Source organism: Loxodonta africana, chromosome X (assembly GCF_030014295.1).
Source record: "Loxodonta africana isolate mLoxAfr1 chromosome X, mLoxAfr1.hap2, whole genome shotgun sequence".
Classification (NCBI taxonomy): domain Eukaryota; kingdom Metazoa; phylum Chordata; class Mammalia; order Proboscidea; family Elephantidae; genus Loxodonta; species Loxodonta africana.
The window spans coordinates 120,304,362-120,325,486 of NC_087369.1; the positions used below are offsets into that span (position 1 = coordinate 120,304,362).

The 21,125-nt window shown below is 41.9% G+C and overlaps 1 protein-coding gene across 3 annotated transcripts in view; it reads right to left on the reverse strand.

The window, feature by feature from the left end:
* Positions 1-1,318: 1,318 nt before the first annotated feature.
* Positions 1,319-21,125, reverse strand: part of PCDH19 (protocadherin 19) — a 113,690-nt gene continuing 93,883 nt past the window's right edge. For all 3 annotated transcript variants that reach the window (XM_023538880.2, XM_003420019.4, XM_023538882.2), the window contains one exon: positions 1,319-3,663. In XM_023538880.2, the coding sequence (XP_023394648.1) occupies positions 3,074-3,663 (590 nt within the window). In that variant the 3' untranslated portion in view covers positions 1,319-3,073. The remainder of the gene's footprint in view (positions 3,664-21,125) is intronic.

Here is a 21,125-nt window from a genome sequence, read left to right on the forward strand (position 1 = left end):
ATAGCAGGACTCACTACTCCCTATTCCTTGTATATAGTATATTCCCATACTTGGGGAAAAAGCACTCAATGCAAATGAAACCCTTTATACTGCATGGAGAAGTTTTCCTGCCCAGGGAATTTCCCTACGCAGTTGTTACTAAAGCATGTCACACTTCAACACCAATTTCTTTCCAAAAGGAACATCAGAATAAATGGAACAGAGCTCCGTAGGATTTAGGAACACAACTGGCTCCCTTGAGTTTAAGTCTGTAGCCTGTTTATAGAGGAAAAAGGAAGAATATTTGGCCCTCTGGCCTTTGTAGCTTTTCATCAGGCATGTTAAAAAAAAAGGGGGGGTGGTAACGAGCCAAATTGGAATTTAGGATACTCGCACAAAATTCCTATTTGGAGGCACAGCCTGCCTATAAAACCAGCTTGCAAACCCTCCAAGAACACCATGTGCTTTTGACAACTGGGGGATACAAGGTTTTTTGTTTGTTCGTTTTTTGTTTAATGACGGGAATTCCTTGAAGGTGCTCAGTAAAGGGTTTGGAAGCCTCCAAAATCTGTGACTGCCCACTGAGCCATGGTTGAGGGAGAACAAGGTATTTGGATAGGGAAAAAGGATGGATCTGTAGTTGAAACTGAATTGCAAAAAAAATGTAGAAGAGAAAAATACGAGAGAAAAGCAAAATCAACGAACGCCACTGCAACTCCAACCATTTTGGACATACATGGTTGGCAAGAGGCATGGCAGCCAGTGGCTTCTCTGGCTCAACAGCTACGTGATGTTTAATGTTCCCACTTTCCACAATCTTCTCAACTTCCTCATTCCCACTGAGCATAGTAAGAAATACATCTGTACAGAAACTGTCAACTCTGACTTCAAAGTGACCTTGAGATGGTAGCTAACAATATATCCGAATGGATGAGAGAAACAACAGCCTAAATTCTACAGGCAGCCCTCGTAACTTAAAGGGCAAAAGATTTTTTTTAATGCATTAATCAAATAGTCACTTGTAAAGAGAAATACCTAATTCAAGATCTACAACCAAAATAATATGAATCAGAAAGGAAAAAAAAAAGCATATGAGAGAACGAAATGAGCCAACATGAGGATGTTATGGTACTCAATCTCTAATCGTGTCAGTTTCAGAGGGAAATTTGCAGCCACACCAATATTTTGCATGAGGTAGTATTCAGCACTGAATAAGAAATAAGGATGAATTTGTAGCTTCCTTATAGGTTCCTTTTCAGAAATGTTCTCCCCTGTCTAACCCCATTCCCACTGCCTTACCCACCCCCCCATAACCCTCCCTCCTCCCATAAAAGAAAATATTCCTAGTAATGTATAAAGCCAGGATCTCAGGCAAAATTAACTAAAATGTTTAAACAAGCTGACTTATCTACTTAAACATAAGAAAATAAAACCTCTTTTACATTCTAGTGCTCTAACCTCTAAGCCTTCTTTCTGGGTACTCTTGAATTTCAAAAAATGAGAACAGAACCGCAACACTTGTTTCTCTAGAAATAACTTGTTGAAGACCAAGGACAAGCAAAGGTGACATATTTGTTTTTAAATAATGAACCCTTAGGCTGCAAGAATACTATACTGGCTAGCAAATATTAATAGACAAATAGTTAATCGATAAATGGGGAAGAGTAGGAGGAATGTTACAATGAAAGAGAATGTGCAGTTTGTTAATAAAAGAGTTAACTAAATCTATAGGATTTTTATTTTCATAATTTCCTGTTCACATTGTTAATCAAAAAGTATTAGTCATAAAAAGATGAGTTCAAGTGTCCATGTGTCTCCATTTAGAAGGCACAGTAATTAGATTAGTGATGCTGTTACCTCTTACCTGTCTTTTCCCAAATGTACACTTTGTACTGCTTACTCTATCCCTATTTATAAGCCTAAAATACAGAGCAACATGGAGTTCTCAATTCCAGCCCATGACATCCTTTGCAGTCTAATTCTAATTGTGATTGGGAAACCCTGAATCAGGAAATGTGTATCTGAAGAGATGCTAATTTAGATCTCTAAATAGATTCAGTCGTTTTGAGTTTTAGATGATTGGAGACAGGGAATTTCTAAGCCTGGAAACCTATAACTACAGGAACAACTTTCCTGTTCAGGGCCTGGAAATTAGAAAAATGGATCTCTTAAAACTTTCAGCACAGTATTTCTGACAACTGCAAATTAGATAGCAGAATATCCAAAAATGACTTTCTGCAATGATCTATCATCGATCTGGGCAGAAGACTGAAAGGCAGAGAAAAATACTTTGCAAGGTGGTGAGCAATCATTACATGGGTTAAGAAACATATTCTCCATATCCTCCAAGTACTCAATCTATATGTGTGGTGTTGTTCATTCATTTGCCGTCTCAGTTGTTTGCACTTTGTTTTTGTCTGTAGTTTTATTATTTTTTTAAGAAAAGAAAACACTGACCTTTAAAAGCCTTTTGCCATCACCACACACATAGCAATTTGCAATATCAAATACAACAAGAGCACAGCTAGCAAAAGGGTTCTTAAAGCAGGGGTGTCACAGCAAAGTAGCGGCATTGGAAAGTACTCGAGCTTCAGAAACAACGTTTTAGGGGTTCGATTTCACATCACTGAATCAATGAATAGTACACAATAAATGACCATTAACTTGTCTACACTACAAAACAGTGGCGAGCTATTAAAGGTGTCCAGAGCTTTTTTTTTTTTTTTTTGCTTTTTTTAAATGTAATCCTTCACAAACAATGGTAATTTATATTATAATTTTGACATAGAAAAATATATAAATTCAAACACTTAATACATAATACTTTTCACAACTGAATTTGTCTCTGTTTCCCCAACATCAAGGCCCCATTAACAACTCAAGCCCAAGCGAATTTGCTCCAACTGAACACCCCTGCTGCCTGCTGAAACAAGAGGGATTGTCACAGAACGATAGTTATTTATAAACAATACATTTAAGGAAAGCTCTGAAATACAGCCACTCAAGAACCAACCATTGGTGAGCAATTAAAACGATACACTCCTGCTTTTTTGCTAGCCAGCATGGTTTCTTTCTCTTCTTCCCCGAGACTGGTTTAGAGAACGATATCCTTCAGACGCTTCACACCAGGGGACTCTTTGCCACGACCCTCCTTCAGAATGGGATTGACCTCATGCATGACTTTTTCGGTGTCAACTCCACGGGGCTCAGCTTCAGAGGAACGAGAAGGACCATTGTTGAGATACTGCTCCACATCACGGGCCGGGGGAGCCAGGGCAATGGTGTATGACACAGAAGGCTTGGTGGGCAGAGGGCTCTTCAGGTGGAGAGGGGAAGTGACAGGGCTGATTGCCTCACAGCCATTCCCCGCCTCCCGGATAGTGCCGCTGACCTTGGGGCTGCAGATGGTCACATCGACAGTCCGCTTGCTTTTCAGGGTGGGCCTCTCCTCAGCTGGGTGGTCGCTGACATCCTTCCCAAAGGTTGCAAAAGTACGCTTGGTGGGTCCGCAGTCGTCATAAGCCTCAACATCCGCAGCAGTAGCTTCGATGGACAGCGCAATGATGTTCCTCACGTGCTCAGGAGACTTGGAGCGGATGGGCATCGGGTTCCGGGGCATCCAGCACCTATCAGAGTGGCCAAGAATCCGGCATTCTTCCCTGCAATGAAATCCTTCATTCTGATCTGTTTGGAGAAAAGAAATGTCAATTTCATCAGCTTTTCCCAGGAATCACTGTTACTCCCCAGTGTTCTGGTTTCTTAGGTACCCACAGGCCCTTCTGGGAAATGGCACTTTTAGATAGTTCTTTATTGCCTTTTGGGACAAGTGTAAAGAATTGGATTTTTAAGAGCCTGTATATTTCCCCCTATGTGCTCTCCCTCCCTTTTTTTATTTTTGTTGCTGTTCCCACTGCTGACAAAACTAAAAACCTAAAAGGAAACAAGTTATGATGAAAAATTATATTTAAAAAAAAAGTTTATCCCAAATGTCAAGGTGCTGAGAGTCAGCATTTTTATTATCAGCAACTCATGCTAAAAATCAGCCGTGTTTGAAACTGGGTCCAACAGAAGAGGGACTGGAGGCAGGGCAGGATATTCAGTAGTCAGTGTATCTCAGAAGGCTTGGCCATATTTTTGAGCAGCAGCACTCCCAACCACTCTCCTACCCTACCCATTTCAGTACCCATAACTGTGCTTAACTTAATTTTAGATTGGTATCATGCTCTTTGAAAACCCAATCGCATCTCCGTTTTGACCACCAGTCCCACCAGCTACTCTCATGATGCCATTTCCATGACTTAATTTCCCATAAGAAGGGATATACTGAGATCCCTTCCTTCCATCTAACTCGTAAGCTTCATTGGCCTGATGTATACCTCACACATATGTTGGGCATCACTTAATTACACCCAACTAGCCATCATTTCTTATCTGCAATTTTATAGGGGTCATATTTCTTAAAATAATGAAATCTTTCATGCATTACTTTAACATTGTCACGGAAGATCTCAGCAGTAAGAATCTGTAATTAGTGAGAAGACATGTCTTTCTCTTTCCATGCCAGTCTCATTAAGGGATAAGACTTAAATTGGGCTCTTAGAAAAACTTTCTACATGGGCTTCACCAAAACATGGACCCAGGGCTAACTTCTGTCTGTTCTTGGAAAACTGTTGATCTCAATGTCTCCATTATAACCATAGCTTTCCAGATCCACCTGTCTTTTTGTTACATACTTACATGAGGATTCCAAACCAAAACCAAATCCATTGCCATCGAGTTGATTCTGACTCATAGCGACCTTATAGAACAGAGTAGAGCTGCCCCAAACGGCTTCCAAGGAACACCTGGTGGATTTGATGCTGACAATTTGGTAAGCAGCCGTAGCTCTTAACCACACCACCAGGGTTTCCTACCTGAGGACTACCTAGCGAAAGTTTTCATCATATAGCATAATGAATCAAAATATGAGCAGCTTAATGTTTGTAGGAAACTGTGGGACAGGACTGGGGGGTTGGGCAAAAGGAGACTGCAAAGTAAAAAAAAAATACATCTGCAAAAAAAATCAGAAATCAGAAACATATGTTGCAACTGTTTTTCCATGAGGGAAGAGTTCTGCAATTCATGATCTTAGCTGACATCAATCTATATATAACACATCCTCCCTTGTATACTTGTATTTTTATTTTGTTGAAAGTTGTTTGTTGATTGTTTATAAACATTAAATGGCATAGCAAAGCAAGGCACTGCTCTGCCTCATTAATCAAAGGGTCTTTGGTGGAGGTGCACAGGGGAGGAGGGTAACGGTTGAGTTGGGTGTATACTTCATCATTTGGAGAAAAGGCCTTGGAAGTGGCTAAATGGCAAGGGCCTAGTTCAGAATTCAGCACAACTCTGTGCATGACCCTGACCTCATTTAAGCTATTTGAAATCCAAACAAAGGTAAGACTTCTTCTGGACACTATTTGCCAATTTATCTTTAAGGTGGCCGTTTTAAGCCCCTTTTCAATGCTAGGAAATGAATCAGACTTCTGCAGAGTTGGAAGCAAATAGGAAATAACATCATCCCAATTAAGATAAGTGCCTTTCACATGAACAGGACAATGGCTCTACAAACTTCAACACAGGTGCACATCAAGGCTGCATGACCACCTTTGCAAAATGAAGGGTTTGTCAAAGCCCCTTCTTTGTCCCTTCCCTGCATACTCACAGGCTACCATCTGATACTCTATCATCATTCAGTACACCTATGTTCCCTTACTGAACTTCATTCTAGCATCTTTGGCCCTACATCTAGCTCCTGGGAGACAGAAAATACAAAAGTAAGGGATAAGCTGGGCCAACCTTGGTGTGATGGTTAAGGTTGTATGTCATATTGGCTGGGCCATGATGCTCAGTGGTTTGGCAGTTATGTAACAATGTAATTTGGCAGTTACATAATGATGTAGTCATCCTTCATGATGTGATCAGCCAATATGTTGTAAAGGGGGTATCCTCAGGGTTGTGGCCTGCATCCAATATATATATGGGCGTTATGGCAAAGCTTGTTTGCTTGCTCCGCATCTGGCTCATCATCATCTGACTCCCAGTTCTTGGGACTTAAGCCAGCTGCCTGCCCTCTTACCTGCTGGTCTTGAATTCATCTGCCTCAGTAGCCCATGAGCTAAAGGCCTGACATTTGATCTGCCAATTTTGGGTTTGTCAGCCCCTGCAGCTACATGAGTCAGGAGAAGCCTCCAGCCTGATCCACAGAATTGGGGACTCACTGGCCTGTACAACTGTGAGACCCATTTCCTTGAGATAACTCTCTCTCTCTCAATATATATATATATATAAAACCCAGTGCTGTATGTATGTATATATATATATATATATATATATATATATATATATATATACTTCACTGGTTTTGCTTCTCTAGAAAACCCAGCCGAAGACATTTGGTACAGAGAGTAGTTCGAGAGGATGAGTTTTCTAAATTGGTTCTCAAATCTAACTAGTCTTAAAGGCACTGATGACTCTCCAGTAGTAAAGACGGGGCTGCTAATCCGTGACATGAGGTGGCAATATTAATACATAAAATATCACCACAAATAGATCAAGTATTAGTGAGAAGAAAGGCTGAACAATCACATGTTTGATACTTTCCTACAATTTTGTCAGAATGAGAAGTATAGGGAAGCTAGTTGGTTGGTCCTGCTTTCGCTAGACAAAGTGGTAAAAGAAAGAGATGAGCTCAGAGGTTCAGATTCACAGCTCAAGCACTGCAAAGAAGACCTGAAAGCTGCCACTTGTGCCCTGAAAGAAAACCTCATTTCTTGTAGTAGTAGAGCTGATACCGCTGAAAACCAAACCCAGGATCTTATCCTAAGAGTAGCTGAATTATAATACCAATTGAATTCCTAACCTCAAACGGTGTCTGAAATTAAAGTAAGGCCATTGATTGAGAAGAAATGGGATCCTGGAACTTGAGATGGGCACATATGAGCAGATAATCAGGAAGCTGGAGACATTGAGCCCCTAAATTCCGTTGAATCGCTCCTGCCAACAGAATCAGCCCTCTCACTTCCATCTGAAGAGATTACTCCATTTTTGTCTGCTAAGGCACCTTTCCCAGTAGAATCATTATCCCATCTACCCCCAACTGATGAGATTAACTCAGCTCTACCAGAAAAGTCTTTGTCTGAGATATCGCCTGGGGCAGCACCTGGGGCATTACATGGGGCATCACCAGAGGTACATGCCTTACAAGACACTGCTGAATATCACCAGGACCCACCACCACCACCACCATCCATTTTTGCTTCTAGGCCTATAACTAGACTTAAGTCCCAGTGAGCCCCAAAAGGTGAAGTACAAAGTGACCCAGGAGGAGGTACGCTACACACCAAAAGAACTGCTTGACTTTTCTAATACGTACAAACAGATACCGGGGGAGTATGTGTGGGAACAACTATCAAGGCTGTGGGATAATAGTGCAAGGAATATGAAGTTTGATCAGTTTGAGTTAATTGATGTGGGCCCACTAAGCACAGATTCTTCATTCAGTGTTTCAGCTTGAGAGGTTAGGAAAGGATCTAATAGTTTATTTGGTTGGTTCACTGAAGCACGGATTTTACAGTGGCCTACCCTAAATCAGTTGAAGTACCAGGTCTGCCTTGGTATACTGTAGAAGAAGGTACAAAAGACTTAGGGAAATTGCCATGTTAGAGTGGATTTATCAGGTTAGACCCACCGAACGACACATAGAGTGCCCAGAGGACAAACCTTTTACCACAATGGAGAAGAACACATTTGTGAAGGGAGCCCCAGCATCCTTGAAGACTGATGTGATTGCTATTTTATGTAAATCAGGTTTGATAGTGGTAACTGCCCTAACTGAATTAAGACACCTAAGTACAGTGGTGCTGATTGGACCCTGTGGTGGTAGAAGCCAAGTGGCAGCACTCAACAAACAAAGACAAGGTGGGCGTGGTTACTGTAATGGACATCAGAGTCAAAGCAGTAATCAGAATAGTCTAACCAGTATGGAACTATGGCATTGGCTACGTAGTCATGATGTCCCTAGAAGTAAAACAGACAGAAAATCTACAAAATATTCACTTGACCTGTACATGCAGAAAAATTCTAGATCAAGTGAACGGCAGCCTAACTCATATCACTAGAATAGAGAGTCACACCCTTTCAATCAATTACCAGACTTGAGCCAGCTTACAGACCCACAACCCCTTGAATGAAGGGGAGGCCAGACCCCCATGATAAAGGACCCCATCACACTGCCGAAATTTTATACTGTTAAATCTTTTTCCCAGCCTTCCCCAAATAATCAGGGACTCATGGTGGTCAGGTTATTAATGGAGTCTTAGCTCAGGTTTGTCTCACAGTGGGTGTGAGAGGGGGTTCCCGAACCCATCCTGTAGTGACTTCCCCAGTTCCACAATCCATAATTGGAATAGATATACTCAGCAACTGGCAGAACCCCCACACTGGATCCCTGACAAGCAGAGTAAGGGCTATTGTGGTAGGAAAAGCCAAACAGAAGCCATTAGAACTGCCCCTACCTAGGAAAACAGTAAACCAAAAGAAATAACACATTTCTGGAGGGAATGCTGAGATTACTGCCACCATCAGGACTTGAAGGATACAGGGGTGCTCAATCCCACTACATCCCCATTCAACTCGCCTATTTGGCCTGTGCAAAAACACAGATGGGTCTTGGAGAATGACAGCAGCTTAACCAGGTGGTGACTCCAATTGCAGCTGCTGTTCCAGATGTGGTTTCATTGCTTAAGCAAATTAGTACATCTCCTGGTACCTGGTATGCAGCTATTGATCTGGTCAATGCCTTTTCCTCGATTCCAGTTTTGAAGGAACACCAAAATCAGTTTACCTTCAGCTGGCAAGGCCAGCAATACTCCTTCACTGTCCTACCTCAGGGGTATATCAAATCTCCAGCGCCGTGTCATAACTGAGTCTACAGAGGCCTTGGTCACCTTTCCTTTCCACAAGACATCACACTAGTCCATTACATTTATGACATTATGTTGGTTGGACCTAGTAAGGAAGAAGTGTCAATGACTCTGGGCTTACTAGCAAAATATTTGCGTAACAGACGGTAGGAAATTAATCCCACAAAAATTAAGGCACCTTCCACCTCAGTGAAATTTCTAGAAGTCCAGTAGTGTGGGGCATGTTGAGATATTCCTCCTGAAGTGAAGGATAAGTTGTACACCTGGCCCCTCCTACAACTAAAAAGGAGGCAAAACTCCTGGTGAGCCTCTTTAGATTTTGGAGGCAACATATCCCTCATTTGGGTGTGCTACTTCAACCTATTTATCAAGTGACTCAAAAAGCTGCTAGTTTTGAGTGGGGCCCAGAACAAGAGAAGGCTCTAATACAGGTTCAGGCTGCCATGCAAGCCACTCTGCCTCTTGGGCCATATAATCCAGCTGACCCAATGGTGCTTGAAGTGTCAGTGACAAACGGAGATGCTGCTTAGGGTCTTTGGCAGGTGTCTTTTGGTGAATCACAGCACAGACCCTTAGGCTTTTGGAGTAAAGCCCAGTCAACCTCTGCAGAAAACTCCACTTCTTCTGAGAAACAGCTTTTGGCTTGTTACTGGACCTTAGTAGAAACTGAATGCTTAAACATGGGACACCAAGTCACCATGCAGGCTGATATGCCCATCATGAACTGGGTGTTGTCTGACCCACAGAGCCGTAAAGTTTGACATGCATAGCAGCACTCCATCATTAAATGGAAGTGCTATATACGACTCGACGGCAGTGGGTTTATATACAAGATCAGGCTCAAGCAGGACCTGAAGGCACAAGTAAGTTACATGAGGAAGTGGTCCAAATGCCTATGATCTCCACTACTGTCACATTACCTCCCCCCTCCCAGTGTGCACCGATAGCCTTAAGGGGAATTCTTTATGATCAGTTGACTGAGGAAGAGAAAACTCACGCCTGGTTTACAGATGGTTCCGCATGATATGCAGGTACTACTAGAAATTAGACAGTGGCAGCACTGCAGCCCCTTTCTGGGACCTCCCTGAAGGACAGTGGTAAAGGGAAATCCTCCTAATGTGCAAGGCTTCAAGCAGTGCACCTGGTGGATCACTTTGCTTGGAAGGAGAAATGGCCATATGTGTGACTGTACACTGATTCTTGGGCTGTGGCCAATAATTTGGCTGGATGGTCAGATACTTGGAATGAACATGATTGGAAAATTGGAGACAAAGAGGTATGGGGAAGAAGTCTGTAGATAGACCTCTCTGAATGGGCCAAAGAAGTGAAGATATTTGTGTTTCATGTGGATACTCACCAAAGGGTGATCTCAGCAGAGAAGGATTTTAACAATTATGTGGATAGGATGAAGTGTTCTGTGGAAACAAGTCATCCTCTTTTCCCAGCCACTCCTGTCACTGCCCAGTGGGCTCTTGAACAAAGTGGCTATGGCGGCAGGGATGGAGGTTATGCATGGGCTCAGCAACATGGACTTTCACTCACCAAGTCCAGCTTGACTACAGCCACTGGTGAATGCCAATCTGCCAAGCAAGCAGAGACCAACGCTGAGTCCTCGATACAGCACCATTCCTCAAGGTGATCAGCCAGCAACCTGGTGGCAGGTTGATTACACTGGACCACTTCCATCATAGAGAGGGCAGTGTTTCATTCTTACTGGAAGAGACACTTAACTCTGGATACAGATTTGACTTCCCTGCATGCAATGCCTCTGCCAAAACTACCATCCATGGACTCGCAGAATGCCTAATCCAGTATCATGGAATCCCACTCAGCGTCATCTCGAATCAAGGGATTCATTTCACAGCAAATGAAGTGTGGCAATGGGCCCGTGCTCATGGAATTCACTGGTCTTACCATGTTCCCCATCATCGTGAAGAAGCTGGCTTAAGTGAATGATGGAATGGCCTTTTAAAGACACAATTACAGTACCAACTAGGTGGCAAAGCTTTTCAGGTTGTGGCAATGTTCTCCAGGAGGCTCTATATGCTCTAAACCAGCATTCAATATATGGTGCTGTTTCTCCCATAGCCAGTATTCATGGTTCTAGGAATCAAGGGGTGGAGATGGGAATGGCACCGCTTACTATTACCCCTAGTGACCCACTCACAAAATTTTGCTTCCTGTCCCATGACCCTATGCTCTGCATGTTTATAGGCCTTAGTTCCAAAGGGAGGAATGCTCCCACCTGGAGACACAACACGGATTCTATTTAACTGGAAGTTAAGTATGCCACCAAGCCACTTCGGGCTCCTCATGCATCTGGATCAGCAGGCAAAGAAGGGAGTTACCATATTGGCTGGTATGATTGACCCTGACTACCAAGGGGAAATTGGGTGGATGTTGCATAATGGAGGTAAAAAATAGTATCTCTGGAATATTGGGGATCCCTTAGGGCATCTCTTAGTACTACCATGCCCTGGGATTAAAGTCAATGGAAACTACAGCAACTCAATTCCAACATGACTACTAATGGCCCAGACACTTTAGGAATAATGGTTTGGGTAACCCCACCAGGCAAAGAATCACAACTAGCTGAGGTGCTTGCTAAGGGTAAAGGGAATACGGAAAGGGTGGTGGAAGAAGGTGGTTTTAAATATCAGTTGTGACCACATGAACAATTGCAGAAGTGAGGACTGTAGTTGTTATGAGTATTTCTTCCTTGTATGCATGCATCAAATATTTTTGTTTTCATCACTTATAATATGTAAGATGTAAATGGGGCTAGTGTTTTTAGTTGTACACATGTTAGTTATATCATGTTAGGTACAAGTATGACTTTATAATTGTCTTTGTTTAGAGACTGTATATGATTTAAGGAGATGTGTACAGGTGCCAAGTTGACAAGGGGTGGACTGTGATGGTTAAGGTTGTGTGTCAACTTGGCTATGCCATGATTCTCAGTGGTTTGCCGGTTATGTAATGACAATTTGGGAAACAATTTAGGAAACATCTGCTTTGTGTAAAACCAAACATTATGAGGAGAAGAGTCTAAGACCGACACTCTCCCAACCACTTTAATCTAAATCTGGTGCTTTCCCCAGGAAGCCCCATAATTGCTCTGGCATGACAGAACTCAAGTCTTCAGAGTTTCCCAGTAAGGCCTCTCCATTGCCTCTGAGGACCCTCTTGTAACTTTCCCAGTAATCGCTCTGAGGAATTAGTGTGAATGTGTGTTTTGGGTGGAGAGAATGGAGGACAGGGGTGGGAAAATAGTTCGGTAATTGACTGTTATTCCTATAAATCAGAGTGCGATTCCCCTGGAAACCACCAAGAAATGTCAAGAAGGCAGTAGCATCACTGCCCTTTTTGTCCCTAATCTAGAGCATAAAGGCACAGAGGCCCTAACCTCTGGGCTCTGGATCCATGGACATCTGGCCAGCTATGAAGAAGGAATCTTAGCCAACCTTCAGCCTGAGATTACATACCACTTGTTCACACTTCTAAATCAGAACAGTGGTGAACTTAAATTAAGTAGAATCTGTCCAACATGCTCAACATAAAGCTCTATTTTTTATTGCTTTTTTTTTTTTTAGTATCACCTTTCAATAGGGGAATGCCATCTCTGTGTCACACCAAATCCTAAGCCTAGATTAAACAGTTGCCATTGAGTCGATTCTGACTCATGGTGACCCCGTGTATATCAGAGTAGAGATGTGCTCCAAAGGGTTTCAATGGCTGTTTTTTTGGAAGTAGATTACCAGACCTTTCTTCCAAGGCACCTCTGGGCAGGCTTGAATCTCCAACCTTTCAGTTAGCAGCCAAGAGCATTAAATATTTGTATGACCCAGGGACTCTAAACCAGTTGCTGTTGAGCTGACTCCAATTCATGGTGATCCTCTGTGTGTCAGAGTAAAACTGCGATACATAGAGTTTTCAGCGGCTGATTTTTCAGAAGTAGATCATCAGTCTTTTATTCCAAGGTAACTCTGGGTGGACTCAAACTGGAAACCTTTCAGTTAGCAGCCAACCACAATAACCGTTTGTACCACCCAGGGAGTAGGCTGCCTCAAATGAACAGCATGAGGAGACCTGGATCTCCAGCACCCAAGGAGAAAGAGCAGAGACCTCAGAGGCAGGCACCGCCATGATCTTATTAATTCAAGAAAACCAGCGCAGGATACTAAGTTTTCCCAAAACTTCTCTGCCAAGACAATGCTTGCCTTTATCTTACCCAATGCCTAAGTGAATACATCACTGTCTGAAAAGAGGAAAAGGTAAACTAACTCAGGAATGCAATCAGTTTAAGTCTACCCACCAATCTCACTAAGCCTACCCAAACCCATATGAGCTAGAACAATATGCACTTTTTGATGAATTATGTGAACTTATTAGATGCACTGCCCTTACCACATGCAAGTGGAGACTTGAATCTAAGGGACTCATTTACTCACAGTGTCTCACCCCTGGCTCAGAGCCAATACCTTTATTTACTTAAACCCTTACCAAAGGCAGTGAGTTGCTATTTACCATTTAGGGTGTCAAACAACTATAATAGCATATGTGGGTTTTCACCCCATGACATTTGCGTCAATAATGAAAATAAAATCTTAGTTTTAGTGTTCATAGCAACTTTATATATGAAAGAAAACATGTTTAATATAGACAGACAGGAAAAATGTTTCTGCCCAGCACAAGGTAACCTACATTCATAAATGTACTAAAGATGAATTATCTTTTGAAAATCGAAACTTCAGCTTGGTAAAGAAATTAGGTGCATATGAAAAGTGAGAAAGTCACAACACAAAGCCCCTTAAGAATAGCAATGATGATAGCCAGATGTAGAGCACAGAGACTACTTCTGGAATTGCACAGGACTGGTAGAAATTATGCATCTACCATCGTGCAATATTGCATCTGGGAATGGAGGTATGAGACTAGGGAGGAATCATTTGTATATCACAAATAAACTGTGATGATACTGGCTCCAGCTTAAACAGAGGTAGGCTAACAATTCACTGATTCCTGCAAAGACTCCTCTTATGAGCCTAATTGTGACTCTATACCTTGCTACATCTTTATCTGAAAGTATTCATCTGAGCCTTGCCACAGCAAAATGTTAAGACTCTAAAATCCACACATCGTTGTGAAAAATCAAACACATTGCTACGTACAAATGAACGACAGCAGGAATCTTTCGTTCGAACATACACATGATTAGGGTTGACTTACGGATTTACAAATTGGTCTTCCCTGCATCTGAAGTTTTCCCTAGGATTTGATTTTTAGATGTACAAAAAACTGAAAGGAGTACGTACATTTGGAAGAGGGACACAGATCCCAAGGCCAAAAACTCCTTAGTTCAAAACAGATCAGATTATTTTAGACCAAAAAAAAAAAAAAAAAACAGAGAAAACATAAAGTGTCTTCAATCTAAAAAAAAAAAAGTCTTCAATCTAGGTAGTAATAAATATATTTTGGTCACAATTTGTCATTAGGGACTGTGATGGTTAAGGCTGTGTGTTAACTTTTCTGGGCCACGATTCTCAGTGATCTGGCAGTTATGATGTAGTCTGGCAGTTGCATAATGATGTAACACCTCCATGATGAGATCTGATATAATGGAATCATCTCCATGATGAGATCTGATGTAATGTAATTACCCCCATGATGAGATCTGCTATCAGTTGAAAGGGAATTTCCTTGGGGGTGTGGCCTGTATCCAATATATGTGGACTTTCTGGCAAAGCTCAGTGGCTTTCGTTCTGCTCCAGATCCTGCACTTTGGCTTGTCAGCATCTGACCTCCAGTTCTTGGGACTTGGGCCAGCAGCCTGTGGTCTGACCTGTGAATCTTGGGTCTGTCAGCCTCTGAAGCTATGTGAGTCAGGAGAAGCCTCCAGCCTGACGCCTGATGTATGGACTTGGGACTTGCCACAACCACGTGAGCCATTTCCTTGAGATAAATCTGTACACACACACACACACACACACACACGCTTCATTGGTTTTGCTTTTCTAGAGAACCCAGCCTAAGGCAGGGATCTTGGTAAGATAACTTCAAAACCTCTGACAAATAAATAAAATTTAAATAAAAGGCATCAGTATTGCGAGGGTATGGAAGGCATAAGAGGTAGCAATGACTAAATCATGGTGGATAATGAAGTAATTCAAATATAAAAGAACCAGAATATGTTATTTTGTGTAGATAATAGCAAAATCTTGTGCAGCAATTACTACCTTCTTCAGGATGAGAAACTGCTATCCCTTGAGATGTGGGCCAAAAATGTGCTTCAATACTAGAAAAAAACTACCCATGGTCCCAACCAAAGAGAAAAAAGAAAATGATGAAAATGCCATCTCAGGCTTTGTTAAAACTTTCAAAGTCCTAGTGGAATAGAGGAGCTTAGGGCCTCTCTTGGCTTTGTATAGATGTCCAGTCACAATGGATGTGTTTAATAATGGTGGCAGTTCTTTACCGTGATTCAGAGTCTGGGTGTATTAACTCAAAAATCCTAATGATCAGAGACAAAAATCCAACACTAAAATAGTTCAAGGTAACAGCTACAAGAGCAATATGCTACTTCTTCAGAAGCGATCTGCAATCAATGAGGCAGAAAAGGAAACTTAATATGAGCTCCAGTTCCCAAGAGCTCAAGTAGCTGGCTACTTCTAAGTAGCAGCAATAACACAACCTACCAGTAGATGATCTATAAATCAGAAAAGCTTCTTGGATCATATTCATATATACCCACTTAGTTTATTGTACAACACTTTGGCCATGAACAAGATAATCTGTGACCAAAACAGGGCCAATTTTTATGAGATGTAGATGGAAAGTATTGTGGCAATGATTACCAAGAAGTGCTGCTAAAATTGTTCACATGTACCTGAACAAGAAAATCTAACTCTTGAGAAGTGTCCCTCTCCCTTGACCTACCTAACTCCTACTCATCTGAGGCAGAGATAACTAAGTTGTCTACTATATATCCATATCTATTTTTGTTATTTAGAAAGATAACCACACTTCTGTTAGGGGTGGCAATATGCCCATTTAAAAACCTACATTTCTTAGTCTCCCTTGTAGATAGTGGTGGTCACGTAACTAAGATTAGGCCAATGTTTTGAAGGTGGGTTGTCTTTGATAGAGCTCAAAAAAACTCCTTAAAAGGGAGACCTGACTTAGCTGGGAGATCCTTTCGCTCTTCTTCTTTCCTGCTTTGTCCCATCTGGAATGGAAACAATGGCTGGAGCTGCAGCATCCATTTTACAACCATAAGGCAACCTTGAGGATGGAAGCCATGTGCTATGGATGGCAGAATAGAAAGATAAAAGGACTGTGAGATATTGAAGATTCTGTACAGCCACCTCACCAGGCCTGGACTTCTTTTATATAAGAGGAAAATAAACCTCTGTCTTGTTTAAGCAATTGGTTTATTTTCTTTAGTGTGTGTGTGGGCGGTGGGGGGAGGAGTGTCTTTATTACCAGTAAAAAAAAAAAAAAAACCTGTTTCTGTCGAGTCAATTCTGACTCATAGCGATCCTACAGGACAGAATAGAACTGTCCCATAGAGTTTCCAAGGAGCATTTGGTGGATTCGAACTGCCGACCTTTTGTTTAGCAGCTGTAGCTCTTAACCACTATGCCACCAGAGTTTCTTATTACAGTAAGTTAGTGCAATAGTTGAATGTAATTCATAACTGACACATCATCTCTGAAGTCTCACCTTAAATTTCATTTTCTCAGAAAGCTCTTCCCCATTCCCTTTGACTGAGATAGGTCTCATAGCATCTTCCTTTTATAGCACTCATCACACTTTTAACTATTTGTTTAATGTCTATATCCCCTGCTAGCTTGTAAGCTCTGGATAAGCAAAGATTATCATTGTCTTGTTCACTCCCATACTCACTGAATGTAGCAAAGGGTCTAGCACAGAGCAGGCGGTCAACAACAGCTTCATTTAATTGAATGAAAAAGGCGCAAGAAAGAGTGATCACAAGAGAACAAAGCATCTTGGTTAACACATCAGATACTGTGCCACTAATACAGCTCCTAAAAGTGAAAATAATGATTTTATCTTGTAGAAACTAACAAAGAAAACTATGTAGCTTTGTAGAGGCAATGCACTAAATGTAGAACTTGATGATAAACATTAAAGCCAAGTGTCATCTTGGTGGCTGAGTGGTTTCCCTCATACTATCTGCAGGTCTTAAAGAGATCATTATGCTTTGATGTCCAGGTAAAAGTACATTTGCCATGTACATGGGAGTTTTCTGCCCCAGCAATAGTTAACGGGGCTTATACCGTGATCAAGGAGCCCTGGTGGTTAAAGCACTTGACTGCTAAGCAAAAGGTCGGCAGTTCGAACCCACCAGCTGCTTTGTGGGAGAAAGCTGTGACAGTCTGCTTCTGTAAAGATTTACAGCCTTGGAAACCCTATGGGGCAGTTCTACGCTGTCCTATAGGGTCGCTATGAGCCAGAATCGACTCAAAGGCAGTGGGTTTGGTTTTGGTTTTGGTTTTATACTGTGATCAAAGGAACCCTGGTGGCACAGTGATTGAGTGCTAGGCTGCTAACTGAAAGGTGGGTGGTTCAAACCCACCAGCTGCTCCAAGGCAGAAGGATGTTTTAGTCTGCATCCATAAAGATTACAGCCTTGGAAACCCTATGGGGCAGTTCTAGTCTGTCCCATAGGGGGGTTGCTATGAGTCAGAATTAACTCAATGGTACTGGGTTTTTTTTTTTTTTTTTTTTTTGGTTTATACTGTGATCATGGATCCTGGGTGGCACAAATGGCTAAGCACTCAACTTCTAGCCAAAAAGTTGGTGGTTCCAACCCACCCAGAGGCATCTTGGAAGACAGGCTAGGAATCTGTTTCTGAAAGTTCACAGACTGGAAAACCCTATGGATCACTTCTACTCTGCACACATGGGGTCGCCACGAATCAGAAAGGACTCGGCGGCAGCTAACAACAACAAACATACTGTATTTAGGAGGACCCTGGATGACACAAATGGTTTGTGCTCGATTACTAATTTAAAGGTTGGCGGGTTGAACCACCTTGTTGTGCCATGGAAGAAAAAAACAAAACAAAACCCAGTGCCATCGAGTCGATCCTGACTCATAGCGACCCTATAGGACAGAGTAGAACTGCCGCATAGAGTTTTCAAGGAGCACCTGGCGGATTCGAACTGCTGACCCTGGTGGTTAGCAGCTATAGCACTTAACCACTACGCCACCAGGGTTTCCAAGGCCTGGAAATCTGCTTCTGTAAAGATTGAAAAAAAACAAAAAACCCAGTGTCAAGAAAACCCTACGGAGAAGTTCTATTCTCTAACACATGGGGTTGTCATGAGTTGAAATCAACTCGACAGCAATGGGTGGATGTGTGTGTATGTATACTGTGATAAGTTAGCAACACAATAAACAGAAGAGTCTAGCCTCGGATATGAATGTGTTGTTCAAATATTGAGCACTGTTCTGGCATCAAGTAAAATTGTTGTTAATTCCTAAAAAAATATAAGTAAAAAATGAGACCCATGGTTACCCTTTAGATCCAAGGCTGATGCTGACTCTTTCTGGCAAAAGTAGTTAAAATACACATGGCAAAACTAATGCTCCAGCCAAATATGCTGCGGAAGTACCAAAGGAAAGAATCATCCAGGAAAGAGTTCCTGAAAGCATTTTCAGGCCTGCAAAGAGTCAATACAAAGAAAACCCATCCTATTTCTGTAACTTAAGAAGGCAAGCAGGGTAGCAACAGACTCAATTGCGGGGGAAGGGTGGAAGGAAGGAAGGAAGGGAGGGAGGAAGATGAAGAGCAGAAAGCACAACCTAAACTTTAGACATTCCATCTTGGTTTTGGTCTGACTGACTCCTTAAGGACTAGCCTTCTTTCGGGTGTTTAGATACCATTTGGAAAAATATCTGCTGAGCATCTAGCAAAAATTCAATAAAGGCTTGGGGCTTTGCAAAATGACAACACCAGCTGTAACGCTGGGAGGAGTTTACACTCACTTCCTAAAGGACCCAAAGTTTTGGCAAAAAAAGATGGAGCTCCATCTGTAAAACATTCAAAGGAATATCAGTGAAAGCTGAAACATTTTTTAGAGACTTGTGAACCAATGACACCAAGCTATCCTGTAGCCGCTCTAGTGTGACAAGAAGCAAATCACAAACTCCACTATAAACAGCTACTTGTCTCTTTCTCACTCCCTTCTCCTTTTTTTTCAGCATTATCCTCCATTTTAATTCCTCCCTAACGGCTTCTTCTTTTTTTTTCCTATTCCCTACCCTCCAGCTTGTTAGCAGCCCTTCCTACAGCACTATGGCCTGGCAGACAGCAAGCAGAAGGGGTAGGATGCCAGAACTGTGATTGGCAATCAAAACACCTATGTGCTATTATTTTACAGATGCCAAAGAGGCACTATCCAAAGACCAGGCCTTGTAACATGGAGAGAAATCCTCATATTTTTCATTTATCTAAATACAGGCATTAAAAGTCTCTGTTTAAATAAGAGAAGCCACAATCAAGTTGAGCTCATCAGATTTTCTTTGGTCATAATAGCCGACCCTCGGGTGAAGGAGAGTTTTGAGGGGGGTAAGAGAGACAGGAAGGAGTTTGGGAACAAAGTGTCTGAGATTGGCAAAGGGACGTTGCTGAAAGAGGGAATATATAGGTAGAAAGAAAAGGCAACTCTGATCAGCATGGCTCAGCATTTTCAGGACAGCTGATGAGTTGAACAGCAGGAACTCTGTAGAATTTGGTTTTAGCTTTGGATGGGGAAGATGGCTGAAAAGACTGATGAACCCCAATCATGTCCTGGAACATTTGTCAGATCAGCATCAGTTAGCAAGTGCCACCCAATATTTGGGCCCTGTGATGGCAAACGGCTGATAGGCCTCTTCTCTCATTCACAGTCGATGGCACCTGAAATTCACTTATTCCCAGTGCAACACGGAAAGAGATTAAAAAGATGCCCCTTTCAGGATTCAAAGCAATTGAATTATCTTCAATGGAATCTTTAGTGCTGAGCTGGTTGAAGAGACAAAGTTAAAACATACTGAAGTATAAGTGCTTGAGAATTTAATATTTATGATAGATGATAGCGTGGCATGTACAGTCATACAATCTAAGTTGTAATTTGGGCAATCACAATAGTTCCTGGAGTTTTCATTTTTGTACTGGGGCTCAATTCAATTCAAACCATAGAGAAGAGATTTCAAGATGTGTGTAAGTATAAATCATTTGTGCTGATGCATGGGGAGCGAGGAAATGAAGCAGAAGGCTGCCTGGAAAATTGAGACTAAGAAATAAGAGGTGCTGACAGTGACTGAGATAAGCAGAGATTGACTAGACTGGAATCTTTGTATTTTGGCTTCTATGATGGAGAAAATCATCTGACAAAGAGCTGGACTTCATCTACATGCTTAGAAACCATTTGGAAAAGCATCTCTACAAGGAAAACATGAGGTGTCACAGAAGGCCAATGAATTATCCCCCTCCCCCAAAGGAACATTGAGATACTACAACACAGAGTAAAATGGGACTGTTTTTGAAAGCTTCATTCTGAAGAAGCTCACACTGCTTGGTTGACTTTTTATCAATTAGAAACAGATCGTTTCACACATTCTACAGGTAGTTGTGCTGCTGGGAATACAGAGCCTTTAGATGATGCTTATAAGTAGCTCAGAACCTAAAGTTATCTCTGACTTGGTTTCACTCTTTCCTGGAAAATAAGGAAATTTCCTGCCCATCATCGGCTTGTGGGAAAACCACTTTTATGATGGTTGGGAGCTCTGGGTGTCTGAGAGCACACATAGTGAGGATAGCACAAATAAAGCTGGCACAGAAAGCAAAAGAAGATGGGGCACTTTAACTGTGAGAAAAAAAAATCTTCAGTTTTTTAATGAAAATTTTATGTTGCAGGGGAAAGAAAAAAAAAAGGCACCCAGCAGCTGGTGTTCCCATTAACAGGAACTGACACTTCCTTCAGTCAAGTCCCAGGACATTCAGTTTTGTAGAATAGGCAATGCTAGACATGAGTCAATGAAAAATGTTGCAATTGTAACTGCTAAATTCTTTAAAGGTCCTTGACTGCCAAAATGTTCATGTGACTGGGTGGGGAGGCAAAGAAACAGCACTCGTAACTCTCCAATCACCTCTTCCCCATTTGAAAAAA